This window comes from Procambarus clarkii, chromosome 30, assembly GCF_040958095.1.
Source record: "Procambarus clarkii isolate CNS0578487 chromosome 30, FALCON_Pclarkii_2.0, whole genome shotgun sequence".
Classification (NCBI taxonomy): Eukaryota; Metazoa; Arthropoda; class Malacostraca; order Decapoda; family Cambaridae; genus Procambarus; species Procambarus clarkii.
Genome location: NC_091179.1, coordinates 14,510,564 through 14,526,818, shown reverse-complemented (window position 1 = coordinate 14,526,818; position 16,255 = coordinate 14,510,564). Strand labels below are relative to the sequence as shown.

The 16,255-nt window shown below is 45.0% G+C and overlaps 1 protein-coding gene across 1 annotated transcript; it reads left to right on the top strand.

Annotated features, from left to right (window-relative positions):
• Positions 1 to 2,816: 2,816 nt before the first annotated feature.
• Positions 2,817 to 3,443, top strand: LOC138369916 (uncharacterized). The gene has a single exon (XM_069333667.1). The coding sequence runs from the start codon at positions 2,817 to 2,819 to the stop codon at positions 3,441 to 3,443; it is 627 nt and encodes a 208-aa protein (XP_069189768.1).
• Positions 3,444 to 16,255: the final 12,812 nt, after the last annotated feature.

Here is a 16,255-nt window from a genome sequence, read left to right as displayed (position 1 = left end):
ACATACTAAGAAGGTTAGGTAAGGTCGGTGTTTTCTATGAAGCTTTTCAAGGTAAACTAAAATATTCACAATAAATTAGTATGTCACATATGCACGTATTTAATAAGTCAATATTGACTATACGAAAGTGCGAGAACGGGTTGGGAGCCGCATATTGCAGTATTGGTCTGACATATGAGGTATACAAGGTTCTGAAGGCAGTTTTTGTTTTTAAGTCTTGTTTATCATTGTATTTCCCATTTTTTGGAGTTTAAACAGTTTAGCAAGTTTCACTGAATGTCCTAAATATCACTTATAAAGTGATTCCAGATGAAAATCTAATGAATTAGAATATTTATATATTTTTCTCAGTGATTCCTTCAATGAAAAAGTTAATGATCTCCATCGTGTTTTAAGGCTCAGGACCTAATAATGCTCCCATGATATAACCTTATATCATATATAAGGTTAAAGGATATAATATATATCATATCTCCCGTGATATAACCTCATATCACAACCCGTCCTCCTAATAGAACGTCACATTTTGACGTATACTCTAAGGCCAAAAAATGTCGTTCTAGAAAATGGAAGCGGCTCGCGAAGTTGACATACTGTCCCGTTTTCTGTTTTGGGTCCTCTGAGAGGTTCGGAGTACTTTAGTACAACAGTTTCTTAAAGTTGGGAAACCTTAGGAGGACGGGCTACCTTGAGGTTACCTTGAGGTGCTTCCGGGGCTTAGCGTCCCCGCGGCCCGGTCGTCGACCAGGCCTCCTGGTTGCCGGACTGATCAACCAGGCTGTTGGACGCGGCTGCTCGCAGCCTGACGTATGGGCTAAATATATACCCCACACATCTTCCTCTGCTACGTATCTTGAGGTTATCTTGAGATGATTTCGGAGCTTTAGTGTCCCCGCGGCCCGGTCCACGACCAGGCCTCCACCCCCAGGAAGCAGCCCGTGACAGCTGACTAACACCCAGGTACCTATTTTACTGCTAGGTAACAGGGGCATAGGGTGAAAGAAACTCTGCCCATTGTTTCTCGCCGGCGCCTGGGATCGAACCCAGGACCACAGGATCACAAGTCCAGCGTGCTGTCCGCTCGGCCGACCGGCTCGTATACTCCTCTTTCTCCCTCTCTTTGTACTCCTCCTCCTCCATCTTTTCCTCCTGTTCCTCATCGTCCTCCATTTTCTCCTCCTCCTCCACTTGATATCTTCTCTGGTAATGTTACATTAGCGGCACACAGCGAGATAACGCAACGTGCTGATAAAGATAACCACGTGTGGGTGGTAGAGCTAACCTGGCCGCTTCTCCCCCTCTTCAAGTCAGCAGCTTGATCGATCCCACACACCGACATGTGGTCAAAGATTTTCCTGCCTAACAAGCAATTTTAGCCGAGGGATATGTGGGGAAAATTGCAAATATTGACTCGAGAATCAATCTAGGGCGATTTACGTCACAAACCTGTCGGCAAACAACTTCCGAAGCAAATCGATTGGTGAAAAAATTGGAGCAATTATGGATGGGGGAAAGAGGTATGGGGGTCCCAGGAGAGCAGGCCGAGCCTCTCCTTCCCTACCTGCCTGCCATCTTACCCCAGCTCATTATACGCTGTTGGCTCGGCTTTTACGCATTTTGTTTATTTTCTGGTATCCTTTGCTGGAGTGGCGGTGAAAAGGAGGATATTTAATCCGTGGCGGGCTGGGAGTGCTGGGCACACACACACACACGCTGCCAGGTGGAATAGGCTTCTTGGAGGGCGTCTTGAAGATGGGTGCGGTTACCTGCCTTTGATCGCTCTCTTGATTCTCTCTCTTTCGTCTTCGTTCTCTGGTTCTTTATTCTTTTACTGTCTGTTTTATTTGCCTTTCTCTTCCGTATTTATATTTATGATTGTCGTTCTGCTTATCAGTGAGTCGAAGTGTTTCCTGCTTGTTCTTGGCAGCAGAAATATTTATAAACCCCTGATAAGGTACAGAGAGAGAGACACAACACAAGCAAGAGGTCCACATAACAGTCATTGACTCTCCAGTGTCGTTTGACAATAGGTCTCAGTCATTTTTCTGAATATATATACACCACGTTTACTGTCTTTGTAAATCTCCATGTATTTTTTTAAAGATATTGTACTCTCTCTCTCTCTCTCTCTCTCTCTCTCTCTCTCTCTCTCTCTCTCTCTCTCTCTCTCTCTCTCTCTCTCTCTCTCTCTCTCTCTCTGTTTTTAATTACATACTGAGTGCAGCTGTGTTGAACTTTTCTTGTTAATTGCATCTCTGAAATTCATTCGGATGTCGTAATTTACTTCAATACCTCGTGATTGGCCTTCCCACAACCGAACATAAACCTTGCAAATGTCCAAGCTTTGCCACTCAGTACCCAGATGACAGTACCAGGAGCATCCAGTACCCTTCACCCGTCATTCGGATGACAGCTTCTAACCAACACGTCTTCCCTACAACTAGATTACTCCTTAGACATCCAGAATTGTTCCTCAGCCACAAAATCTTTCAGTTCCGCTAATATTTTCCCTCGTGGTGGCCCACCACCACGAGGCTTGGCCTAGCCAAGTCTTGAGGTTATCTTGCATCTACCCTTCAGCATCCTGGAAGCTCATCTCGGCTACTATAACTCAGTTTCCGTTCTCATAACTCAGCGCCGAGCTTCCAAAGCCACTATCAACTCAGCGGAGGGGGGAAAAATATCACCTTTCCTCGCTTTCCTGTCTTTCTTCAGCTTCAGAAATCACAAGTTCATCGGTCTCTTGCAATGTGTTGGTATTGTTCATAGTTCACGATGCGCCCCGGGGGAGCGTAGCGTGAGGCTTTAGGAGTGAGATGTACTGGTGTGCTAGTTCCCAAACACATGTACGAGGTCCCCAGTACATATACGAGGCCCCCAGTACATGTACGAGGTCGCCAGTACATGTACGAGGTCGCCAGTACATGTACGAGGTCCCCAGTACATGTACGAGGTCGCCAGTACATGTACGAGGTCGCCAGTACATGTACGAGGTCCCCAGTACATGTACGAGGTCCCCAGCACATGTACGAGGTCCCCAGTACATGTACGAGGCCCCCAGTACATGTACGAGGTCGCCAGTACATGTACGAGGTCGCCAGTACATGTACGAGGTCCCCAGTACATGTACGAGGTCGCCAGTACATGTACGAGGTCGCCAGTACATGTACGAGGTCCCCAGTACATGTACGAGGTCCCCAGCACATGTACGAGGTCCCCAGTACATGTACGAGGCCCCCAGTACATATACGAGGTCCCCAGTACATATACGAGGTCCCCAGTACATGTACGAGGTCCCCAGTACATGTACGAGGTCCCCAGTACATATACGAGGTCCCCAGTACATGTACGAGGTCCCCAGTACATGTACGAGGTCCCCAGTACATGTACGAGGTCCCCAGTACATGTACGAGGTCCCCAGTACATATAAACAGACGCCGTGAAACCTCAGTCGATGGTGGATGCTGGTACTTAGTAGCGGAAACAACCTAGCCAGACCATTCATCAACAGGACACCAACACATGGAAGGAAAACGGACATGACGAAATATTTGTATCCATTATTATACTTTCCCCCCATCTTTCTCTATTTATCTACATTTTCTTTCCTTACTCTCGCCACTTTCTCTTTCTCTCTCCTTTGCATCTCTATCCCGTAATCTCCTTCACCCTCCCAGTAACTCCCCCTCAGGACGCTCCTAGACAAGTGAGCATCATGGAGACTGAATCAAGGATGTTTTCACGTGTACTGGGAGCCCCTCCCACGCCGCCCCGCGGGGCTTCACACCCGAGTGATAACCTCACCAGTACCAGAACTCGCTCAGAGTCAGAAAATATTCTACGGTAATGTTTCCTTTATGCTTGATTTCGCCTTGAAGCACGGGTAAATGCGCCACTGGTGTAGCGGCCCGGGTGCTGGTAGGGTGACTCCAGATGCTGGTAGGGTGACTCCAGATGCTGGTAGGGTGACTCCAGATGCTGGTAGGGTGACTCCAGATGCTGGTAGGGTGACTCCAGATGCTGGTAGGGTGACTCCAGATGCTGGTAGGGTGACTCCAGATGCTGGTAGGGTGACTCCAGATGCTGGTAGGGTGACTCCAGATGCTGGTAGGGTGACTCCAGATGCTAGTAGGACAGCCAAGGTGATGGTACGATGGCCTGGCTGGGTGCTGGTAGGGTAGCCAGGTGTTGGTAGAGTAGTCATTATTACTCTGGTATTAACAAGCATCAAACATGTCGTATTTTCATGTTGGCTCGGAGCAATTTTTTAATGATTTCAGTCTTCCGTTTCTTCCCTCTCTCTTTCTCCGACCCCCTCTCACTCTTCTTCCTTCCCCCTCTCTTCTCTCTTCTTCATTCTCTCGTCCGTCATTTACACATCGCCCTCCCTGTCCCTCCCTACATCCCGCCCTTCCTCTCTCTCCTACCCTCCTGCCCTATCTCTCTCTCTCTCCCTCTCTCTCTCTCTCTCTCCCTCTCTCCCTCCCTCCCTCCCTCCTACTCCCTCTCATGAGATAATCACAAATCTGATGACAAAAACTGGGCCGCGCGGACAGAGGACGGGAGACCAAAGGGTCTGAGCGCGGCGTATGAAGTCTATTTGTAAAATCTATGTAGAAAATCACTCGAGCTGAGGGCAGCCTTTGAGAGCACTGTTTGATTTGATCAGGTGGAGAGGCTGCTCAAATGATAGACCAGCACCGCCCCGGCTTTGGACCCACACATTTTGTCCGAGGGCGGACTATGGCCTCTCCTCCGCCACTCTTCCCATTTTGGCGGGATTTTTACCTCCTGCCTCTCTGGCCGCTCCCTTTTGTTTTCAAATGGTTCTTGATTTGCACTCAAGTGTGTAGCAGCCCTAAATACATTCACTAAATATTTTTTTAGAACATTGCACAAATTCTCAAACAGCCTAATACACAAATTCTGTCATAAATGTATTACGCTTGCTGAACCTGTTGACTGGACCTAATGTCACCCTGGTTGTGGTAGCTCAAACAACCAGAGGGAATACTGTTTAATTCAGGAATGAAGAACTTCACTTATTTTGTAATCAATTAATCTTCTCAATCACCTGGATAAAATGTAATGCACCAGAAGCTTTTGGTCTCTCTCCCTCCCTCCCTCCCTCGTTCGATGTATATATATATATATATATATATATATATATATATATATATATATATATATATATATATATATATATATATATATATATATATATATATATATATATATATATATATAAGCACATGTTGCATGTTGGGCCCGAGAGACCTCAAGCCCAACACCTAAACAATCCAATCTTATTTCTTTCATTTCTGTACATAGGTGTTCCATCTTCATTTCCCTTTTTTCCTCTCTCGCTGACATTCCACCTCTCCTTACCTACCTCTTCCGTTCCATTCTTTACACCTTTATCCTCCTTCCTCTCTACGTCTCACTCAACACACACTCAATTCTCCCATAAACAATAAAACTCGCTCAAAATAAAGCACAGATCAGGACCTTCAGAATTGCCGCAACCTTTTCCCGTGTGTGAGGGAGGCGCTAGTTGTGTGGTGATCAAAGGCCCGGGACGTCATCTGGACGGGTAACGGCAACATTTAATAGGATCCTCTGCTGCGTCGCAAATAAATCTTAGGTTGTGGTGGCTGGTCTAAGTTTTGGTGTCATAGGTGGGTGTTCATCTAGATGTGCTTGCGAGGGTTGAGCTCTGACTCTTTGGGCCCGCCTCTCAACTGTCAATCAACTGGTGTACAGATTCCTGAGCCTACTGGGATCTATCATATCTACATTTGAAATTGTGTATGGAGTCAGCCTCCACCACATCACTGCCTAATGCATTCCATCTGTTAACTACTCTGACACTGAAAAATTTCTTTCTAACGTCTCTGTGGCTCATTTGGGTACTCAGTTTCAACCTGTGTCCCCTTGTTCGCGTACCACCCGTGCTAAACACCTTATCCTTATCTACCCTGTTAATTCCTCTCAGAATTTTGTAGGTAGTGATCATGTCTCCCCGAGTTCTCCTGTCTTCCAGCGACGTATACCACATGGGTATACTGGACCATGGGTATACTGGGCCATGGGTATACTGGACCATGGGTATACTGGGGCCATGAAAGATAACAGCCCGAGAGGGAACAGAAATGTGACAATCCAGCCCTCAGCACATGACATAAAGATTATATTAAATCTATATATTTAGTTACAATAGTACAGGATTTAAAATCATTAACAAATATGATCAAAAACCATTGTCCCCAAGTAACGGGTGTCCGGTAAGTAACGGGCGCCAGGTAAGTAACGGGCGGAGCAGCTAGGTGTGACAGATGGATCAAATGGTTGTGACAGGTAAAGCAGATGTGTGTGGCACACCTGTCAGCTAGGTGTGACAGGTGGTGGCTGGCCTCCCACCTGTCTCAGAGTGAATTGCTGGTCAATCATCTATCATTCTTGCTCTAATTTGTTTATCTTGCTCGTTTGATATATATATCTATATTTAGAGGCTACCATCCTCTTATGTCCGGTCGTGTTGGTCGAGCGGTTAAGGGATCCTGTACACCAGCAGTGTGCTCCTGGCAGTATGGGTTTGAGTCACTTCTGGGGTGTGAGTTTTCAGTTGCATATAGTCCTGGGGAAACATTCAGGCTTGTTCGCATATCTATATTTCTATCTCTGAGGTCTGAAAAGTCTGAACGTGATGACACACATGCCCCAATGACAGAACGTCTGAACATGATGACACATTGACCAAGGAGGTGGGAAGTATTTCTTCACTAAATAGTCACAATGTGTTCCTGATGTGTCCTCATATCCCTTCCAAGTGCTGGATAGTCATTCTGACCATCTTGACGTTATCTTGAGATGATTTCGGGGCTTTTTAGTGTCCCCGCGGCCCGGTCCTCGACCAGGCCTCCACCCCCAGGAAGCAGCCCGTGAGAGCTGACTAACACCCAGGTACCTATTTTACTGCTAGGTAACAGGGGCATAGGGTGAAAGAAACTCTGCCCATTGTTTCTAACCGGCGCCCGGGATCGAACCCGGGACCACAGGATCACAAGTCCAGTGTTCTGTCCGCTCGGCCGACCGGCTCCATGACCAAGCCCATTTTCCTGCTAATTACCTTAACTACCCTACCGCCACCTGTGGGAACTAGATGCTGGTGATGCCCGTCTTGCAAGAGAGAGAGAGATGCGTTGAAGTGATGCCTTGCGCGGTGACAAGACATTAATTATCATTCATTACTCACACACCTTCCTTTCATGTTCCTCGGAGAGGCAGCATATCATTTCCTACATTGTTCTCGCGTATATTCTTTACAATTAGAGAACTAATTACCTTGGCGGATACAATCATCAAACACGGTAATGTGAAAAGTGGTATTTGCTCAAGGTAGGCAAGTTTAGCTACACTTTACTTTAGTCTGGAGGAGTGTTGCGGACGTCCCGTGAGGCGTCTAACATGCTAAGCACTCTACTCTGTAATATCTTCAGATGTAGCTTCTGTTAAGTAAACAAAACTATATCCAGTATTCACCTAACGTTCATTTAACGTCCAGTTCCACTCTCACAATAATAGAGCACACTGAGGCACAATTATAGAGCATACTGAGGTACACTAGAGTACAATTATAAAGCATACTGAGGCGCTTTTCCAGGGCCTCAGTGTGGCGAAACAGAGGGGAAATGCACACACTGCGTTCAGGGTTCCTGCCCGCCATCTGAGGAGCTGCAGGAACTCGACAACTTATGATAATTGTCTTTGTACCCTATATGTAACTCCTTTTTTGTAACAAAGTTTAAATAAACCAAACATATATGTGTATATACAAAAGAATGGGGGGTGGTAGGAGAAGAAAATATTAAAGTGTTCAGTGAGAATCCACAAGGTCTTCCCTGAATATATATATATATATATATATATATATATATATATATATATATATATATATATATATATATATATATATATATATATATATATATATGTGTGTGTGTGTGTGTGTGTGTTTGTGTGTGTGTGTGTGTGTGTGTGTGTGTGTGTGTGTGTGTGTGTGTGTGTGTGTGTGTGTGTGTGTGTGTGTGTGTGTGTGTGTTATTGAATCTGACAAATGGCTAGAACAATAATTCTAGCACGAACCTTCTCTATATTTATCATGTTCTTCACTTGGGACGGAAGTTAGAAAAGGAACTTTTTAAAAGTCCATTTTCCAATGTTACTGGGCCTGGCACCTGTCGCTGGAGGACGCGCCTCGTTGAAGCTCTTGTCAATATCTACGGAGAAATTCACCCGTTATGAATGTTGTCTAACTGTATGACCATGAAACAAATTGAAACAATAAATACTTGAGCGCTTTCGTATCCTGAGCGGTTTTAAATGCATGTTCAGAGGCAGGCAAAACATGTGAGACGAGGAAAGTCTTCAGGTAAAGCCAGGTTCACGTTCAGGTTACACCAGTTGTCCAGTCATACTCTTATTGAGAGCTTTTTCAAATAAATTAATTAAAAAAAGGGACCAAGAGTGAACAATCCACCACTAATATTCATACTATATGAATTAGTAATTTGCATTAAAGCCGATTCGATAATATTTCTATTTAAAATGCCGTTAGAAGTGTTGTGAAAGTTGACCCGAGTCAATACATACCACACCTACGCCTGTGAGAGGCAACAACCCATGAAATATATATAATAATCCTCAAATTTCCAATGTGCTCACCGCCCCCCCCCCTCCACGCTTTCCCCCTTCCACAGCCCTCTCTTCCATCCCTTCCCTCACACCCTCTCATACCTCTAACCCCCACCTTTCCCTCCCCCCCTTCCTCTTCCTCTCACCTGTCAACACCAACTGACCCCCCCCTCCCCCCCCCCTTATAGCATATTGAGTCTGAGCAGGTTAATTAGATCTGGACACTCCCACCTGGATTCTTGAACTCTTAGTAAGCCAAGATCAGACCTCGGAGCGTGAACACCTTACACGCGGACGCCTGCCATAACGACCAATTTTCCTGACCGTCTTGCAGGGGAAACCAGCCTCTGGGGGTCTCTCGGTATCGCCTTGTCTTGCGCCGAAGGAGACGATTCAAAGAAGGCCTCGCAGATAATGGTCGCCAGGAGGTGTTGTCGTCCCAGATATTAAGGAGTAATATGTGTGGCATCGACGGGATATCGTAAGTCCTGAACTCTTTAATCCCTCCCCCGCCCCACTCTTTAATCGCTGGGACCATAATATTTTGTCGCTCCGTCTTACCCCCTACGACGTCGCATGCTTTACGAAATCAACCAATCCGTTGAGACTTGAGACATGAGAATAATGAGGCATCAAGAAATAAGACCTCAAGAGAATGGTCTGTGTACTGACGCTACGTCATGTCTCTCCCTCGTCACCATGACTCACAGTGACTGTTACCAGTACCAAATTCATCCTCGACTCATGTATAATACACGTATCCTCTCATATGGATACAGCAACTATCATCACAACACCAGGCGTATATGATCGCATCCCAAGACGAACGCATACAACCGGGGCTTAAGAGCTGACGCCCGACGCTACAAGTCCTTCTAGGCGAGGACACCAGCCAACATCCCGGGGAAAAAAAAGATGTCCTACAAAAATGTAACCGCCTGGAAAACTTTCTTCCGCGAGGGGAAACTTTCCCCCCACTTTTTTCCCCCTTTCACCGTCTGACGGCGGGACTTTCTTCAGCCGTGGTCAAGATTAAAAGGTTGCAGCGTCTCATATGGAGGGGAAATATATATATATATATATATATATATATATATATATATATATATATATATATATATATATATATATATATATATATATATATATATTTATATATATATATATATATATATATATATATATATATATATATATATATATATATATCCATAAAATGTTTATGAGAGGGCGATATATATTGGTCAGCCTAGCGGTGGTATGGTTAAGTACAGGGATAAAGGGCACTAATCATCGCGATAGGCAGCGAATAAGTCTCACAATTATCGATTAAAATTGTCTTTTGCAACAGCAGTCGAGATAACAAAAATATATATTTATGTCGATTATAAAATTATTCAATGATTTTTCTTAAGTGTGATTCGTTGCAAACGAATTGCAAACGTGAAACTTTTAACATACAAAACACACACACACACAGACACACACACACACACACAGACACACACACACACACAGACACACACACAGACACACACACACACACACACACACACACACACACACACACACACACACACACACACACACACACACACACATGCGCGTGCTGTGGTAAACGAAATATTGCGTAAAAATTTGCAGGATTTCGTCCAGTTCTTTGACAGACGACACACAAAGCGATGGTGGAGAACGCCATAATTGAATTTGTTAAAGGGACACCTACAAAAAAAATACATACCATTTTTTTGGGAGCAACTACCTTTATTTTTGAGTAATAAGACCCACTATAGGGGGAGAAAGGAATATATTCTTGTGGCATACCTGGCTACATATCTAAGATCAAACGTATACATAAATCCGCATGCCTAATATCATGCTTATGTATACTGGATATCCCCATGTATATAATGTATTCAAGTAGTGTGCTGGAACCTGAATGATGTACTGTTTGGTTCCACATGGCCGTCTCCACACATTCACAAGGTTCTGGGACAGGTTCGAACCCTCATCACAGCCTTTGTGGATTTGTTCATTTGATACATCATGCTATTGTGATTTCTGTGTGTAATATTTTGAGGTTATCTTGAGATGATTTCGGGGGCTTTAGTGTCCCCGCGGCCCGGTCCTCGACCAGGCCTCCACCCCCAGGAAGCAGCCCGTGACAGCTGACTAACACCCACGTACCTATTTTACTGCTAGGTAACAGGGGCATAGGGTGAAAGAAACTCTGCCATGGTAATAGTCATGTTTCTGACACATAGTTATGCTGTCTACCCTACCACATAACGTCATATTCCCCTGCCACATGACACCTCATGCTTATCCACTACATAATGGGTAACATTATATGTATGACACATGGCACCAGGTACCTTGACACACTCGTATGACACTATCCCGTATGACACTATCCCGTATGACACTATCCCGTATGACACTAACCCGTATGACACTATCCCGTATGACACTAACCCGTATGACACTAACCCGTATGACACTAACCCGTATGACACTAACCCGTATGACACTATCCCGTATGACACTAACCCGTATGACACTATCCCGTATGACACTAACCCGTATGACACTATCCCGTATGACACTAACCCGTATGACACTATCCCGTATGACACTATCCCGTATGACACTCCCGTATGACACTAACCCATATGACACTATCCCGTATGACACTATCCCGTATGACACTATCCCGTATGACACTAACCCGTATGACACTATCCCGTATGACACTATCCCGTATGACACTATCCCGTATGACACTAACCCATATGACACTATCCCGTATGACACTATCCCGTATGACACTATCCCGTATGACACTAACCCGTATGACACTATCCCGTATGACACTATCCCGTATGACACTATCCCGTATGACACTATCCCGTATGACACACGTGAGATATACTCTAAATCCTGGGATATTCTTTACTATTTTCAACAAATATTTGGTTAATAAAAAATAATATTAATAAAAAAAATAACAATAAAGGACATTGCAAAAAAGTCTATTGGCCCATACGAGGCAGCTGCTATTTACATCCAAATTCATTCATATATATATGTCTAACCTCATGTAAAATCTATCGATTTTACGCCTATTATGTTACACGTTAATTTGATTCATAAATGCACAAGCTAGTTTCCAAGCCAGTATTTACCCAGCTCTTTCCTAAATCTGCACTTCTTAAATTTATATCTGTTATTTCGAGTTCTATTTTGTACTGAAATACTATTACTGTACTGAAATATTGTTTATTTCAGTACAGTACAGTATTTCAGTACATTTTAATACTATTATTTGTACTGAAATATTACTTAACCTATACCTATTATAGGTATAGGTTAAGTAATAATTGTAATTACGAAGCAATAAGATGCTTATCTTAACATACTAAGAAGGTTAGGTAAGGTCGGTGTTTTCTATGAAGCTTTTCAAGGTAAACTAGTATGTTTAGTATGTCACATATGCACGTATTTAATTAGTCAATACTGACTATACGAAAGTGCGAGAACGGCTTGCCTCATCAATGTGATTTATGTTGTTGCGTTTGAGTGACAAGTTTCTCGAATCTAGGTTTAGTGTTTATGTTTCCTGGCGTGAAAATTCTAGGTTTAGAAACTTCACGCCATGGATCAGTCCGTCTTGAAGACGGTTCCAGGCTATTGTGTTGATCTGCAACATAGTGGAGAATGCCTTCTCACACAAAGACACTCGAAAGGGAGGATATAATCATCTCAAGCGCTCAAGTGGCAATTCCAGAGAACACACTCAAGTGTGAACACCAGAAGACAGACAGACATGACACGGAATATTGTGTGACAAGCCTGGTTCACCGGCAGCCCCATGAGTGCCCCCTTCAAGTTGCCATTATCACTCACGTCTGCCATGAAAGGCTGGTGAATCCATTCTGGATATGTATCATGCTTGGGAAAGTAATGTAAAAAGAATCATTATTTAATTTTTGGCAGTTTCCTTTTTTTTCACTTGTTCAGAGCTCCAGCACCCCAGGGGGAGATAGCCCCAGCGGGAGATAGCACCCTGGGGGAGATAACCCCAGCGGGAGGTAGCACCCCAGGGGAAGATAGCCCCAGGGGAAGATAGCCCCAGGGGAAGATAGTCCCAGGGGAAGATAGCCCCAGCGGGAAGATAGCCCCAGCGGGAAGATAGCCCCAGCGGGAGGTAGCACGCCAGAGGGAGATACCACCCCAGGTGACAAACGGTGAGTGAAGGATGATATTGATGCTGGTGTTGGTGATATTTCTTATCATAAAGCCCAGCATCCAGCTTGTGTTATCTCCAGCACTGACGGTGTGTCTCAGCCTCAGGTCCCTGCTGAACATGACTCACGTCTCACACTTACACCTGCCCATCACTCTCTCTATATACAACATGTGTGACATACCCATACAACATGCACACGTGATATTTACACCCACACAATATATACAACATGTGTGACATACCCATCCATACAATGAATACATACAGGTAACATACCCAGCTACACAATGACACACTATAGATGTTTGCCGGCGCATATCAAAGGACTACGACATACCCAGCCACTGACCTGGGGTCTGGGTATGTCGTATAATTACTGGGTCTGGGTATAATTACAGCCACAGATTCACGAAAGCACTTACGCAAGCACTTACGAACCTGTACATCTTTTCTCAATTTTTGGCGACTTTGTTTCCAATTATTAAACAGTTTACAAATATGAAAACTTGCCAATCAACTGTTGTTATTGTTATAAACAGCCTCCTGGTGCTTCGGAGCTCATTAACTGTTTAATAATATGAAACAAAGCCGTCAAAGATTGAGAAAAGATGTACAGGTTCGTAAGTGCTTGCGTAAGTGCTTTCGTGAATCTGGTCCCTGAGCCATACCCGGTTACCAACCGGTGCCCGAAATACAATTATTCCCCCCGTCATTTACTTAGACTACAGAACTATCGAACATATTTTTTCCCCGAGACGGTTGATGGGGGAAAATGGGGACGGGGTGGGGGAGGAATGGGGTAGGGGTGGGGGGGGGGGAAATGGGGAGGGGGGGGGGGGGGGGAAAGGGGGGGGGGTGCCCACGAAGAGGAATTTTACCGTCGCTAAGAAGCTCCCTGTAATTAATTTCTCGCCCTCGTATGAATTAATCGCAGTGAAAAACATGAAAATTAATATTTCAGAATTATCATTTATAAATTTAGAGCTGCTTTCATAATGGTGGTAATATATATGGGGAGTAGGAGGAGCGGGGGGTGGGGGTTGTGGGTGAGGGGAGCTTGGGTAAGCTAGGGGAGGGGCCGTGGTAGCGGGCAAGGGGGATAAAGGGAAGACATGTGACACAAACACATATATGAATTCTGAGGAAATTAATTTTTATACAATCCTCCATGATGTAAAGAGGCGATAGAGAGATAGAAGAGAGGTGAGGATACGCGAGTGGAGAAGAGGAAAACGAGAGGGTAAAGACAAGGGACAAAGAGATAAGATAAGGACACAGCGCTATACCATCATGACTATATAGCTAGTATAAGAGGCAAGAGACGGCGCCTGAACTGTTGTTGTTGTTATAGATTCAGCTACTCGGAACAGGTTGCAAGTAGCACGGGCTATGGTGACCCCGTAGTGGACTTACCTGGCACAGGAGCGGGGCAAGTAGCACGGGCTATGGTGAGCCCGTAGTGGACTTACCTGGCACAGGAGCGGGGCAAGTAGCACGGGCTATGGTGAGCCCGTAGTGGACTTACCTGGCACAGGAGCGGGGCAAGTAGCACGGGCTATGGTGAGCCTGTAGTGGACTTACCTGGCACAGGAGCGGGGCAAGTAGCACGGGCTATGGTGACCCCGTAGTGGACTTACCTGGCACAGGAGCGGGGCAAGTAGCACGGGCTATGGTGACCCCGTAGTGGACTTACCTGGCACAGGAGCGGGGCTGTGTGGCGCCTGAACATTCTAGTCGGCATTTACCTTATGCACAAGTCTGGGATTAGAGCGAGAGGTCGTGAGCCCTGAGGCTCGGGTCACTCCCACGCCTCTGTTACACTGTTACCTGTTGAACACTTTACTGTGTTCCTGTGTCTGTCTGACACCACTCCCCTGTCTGACACTTCTCCCCTGTCTGACACCACTCCCCTGTCTGACACCACTCCTGTCTCACTCACTCACATGTGACTGAACCTTATGGGTTTGGCTGAGAGAGAGAGAGAGAGAGAGAGAGAGAGAGAGAGAGAGAGAGAGAGAGAGAGAGAGAGAGAGAGAGAGAGAGAGAGAGAGAGAGAGAGAGAGAGAGAGTTGTTGTTGTTTCAGATTTAGCTACTCAGAACGAAGTGTCCATGTAGCACGGGCTATGGTGAGCCCGTAGGAGAGAGAGAGATGGCATGGTGGTGGGTCTTCGACCTACTGCTACAAGTACTGGAGTGCTGATGTCGACAAGACAACACAGATTGTCTATTACATCCAAAGTATGATATGTTGAATTATTTTGACACTTTTGGCATGAGCAGTGTGCAAAGTTTTACGATATGGAAAAAAAAAATATCAGAAATTGGGCACAGTGTCACGTGGCACTCTTTTCCCAACACTCCCATGTTGGGAATATACCCAAGAGTAATTACGGGGAAAAACTGGGTGACACTAGCCCCATCGTCTGGCGCCTGACAGCTGAGTGGACAGCGCTTCGGATTTGTAAGTCCCTAGGTTCCGGGTTCGATCCCCGGTGGAGGCGGAGAAAAATGGGCAAAAAAGTTTCTTTCACCCTGATGCTCCTGTTCACCTAGCAGTAGATAGGTACCTGGGAGTTAGACAGCTGCTACGGGTTGCTTCCTGAGGGGTGTGTAACAAAAAAGAGGCCTGGTTGAGGACTGGGCCGTGGGGACGCTAAGCCCCGAAATCATCTCAAGATGGCCTTTAACCTCGGACAGACAGACACACAGATGGACACTTACTTTTACGAATATAAAATACATATGATAAGACGTTTGAAAGATCACACTAAATGCAAATAATTTTTTATCGTGATCCTCCATCTCCCATACATTTACAGTATGGTGAAAATGGAACGTCATTTAATATCGTTTAAGTGTTTGCAGACATTTTTTGTATTGATTACATTCAGAAATACATTTACTGACTTTATAAATCATTTAGTGATGGCTGTGGTAATCTGCTTGACAAGGTTGTCATTACACAACTGGAAAATTGATTCATCTGTTTACTGAAACTCTTTCCTATATTATGAAAGGTGCGGCGTGGCATTGTATTTCCTATTTGTGTCTGCAGGATCTAGCTCTTGGACCCCGCTTTTCAATACGTTGGTTGTTAAAAGTATTGACTTTCGGCCAATTTTTCTCTACAATATCTACAACATATATTCCTCTCTCGCACACACACATAACACTGAAAAGGTTATTTCTGGCGCCTCTGTGATTCATTACTGTCTCAAGTGTCCATTTATGACACTCGTGGCGCCTGACAGCTGGGTGGACAGCGCTTCGGATTCGTAGTCCTGAGGTTCCGGGTTCGATCCCCGGTGGAG

Excerpts from the sequence above, each read along its gene's own strand:
- LOC138369916 (XM_069333667.1), top strand. The coding sequence starts at position 2,817 with ATGTACTGGTGTGCTAGTTCCCAAACACATGTACGAGGTCCCCAGTAC.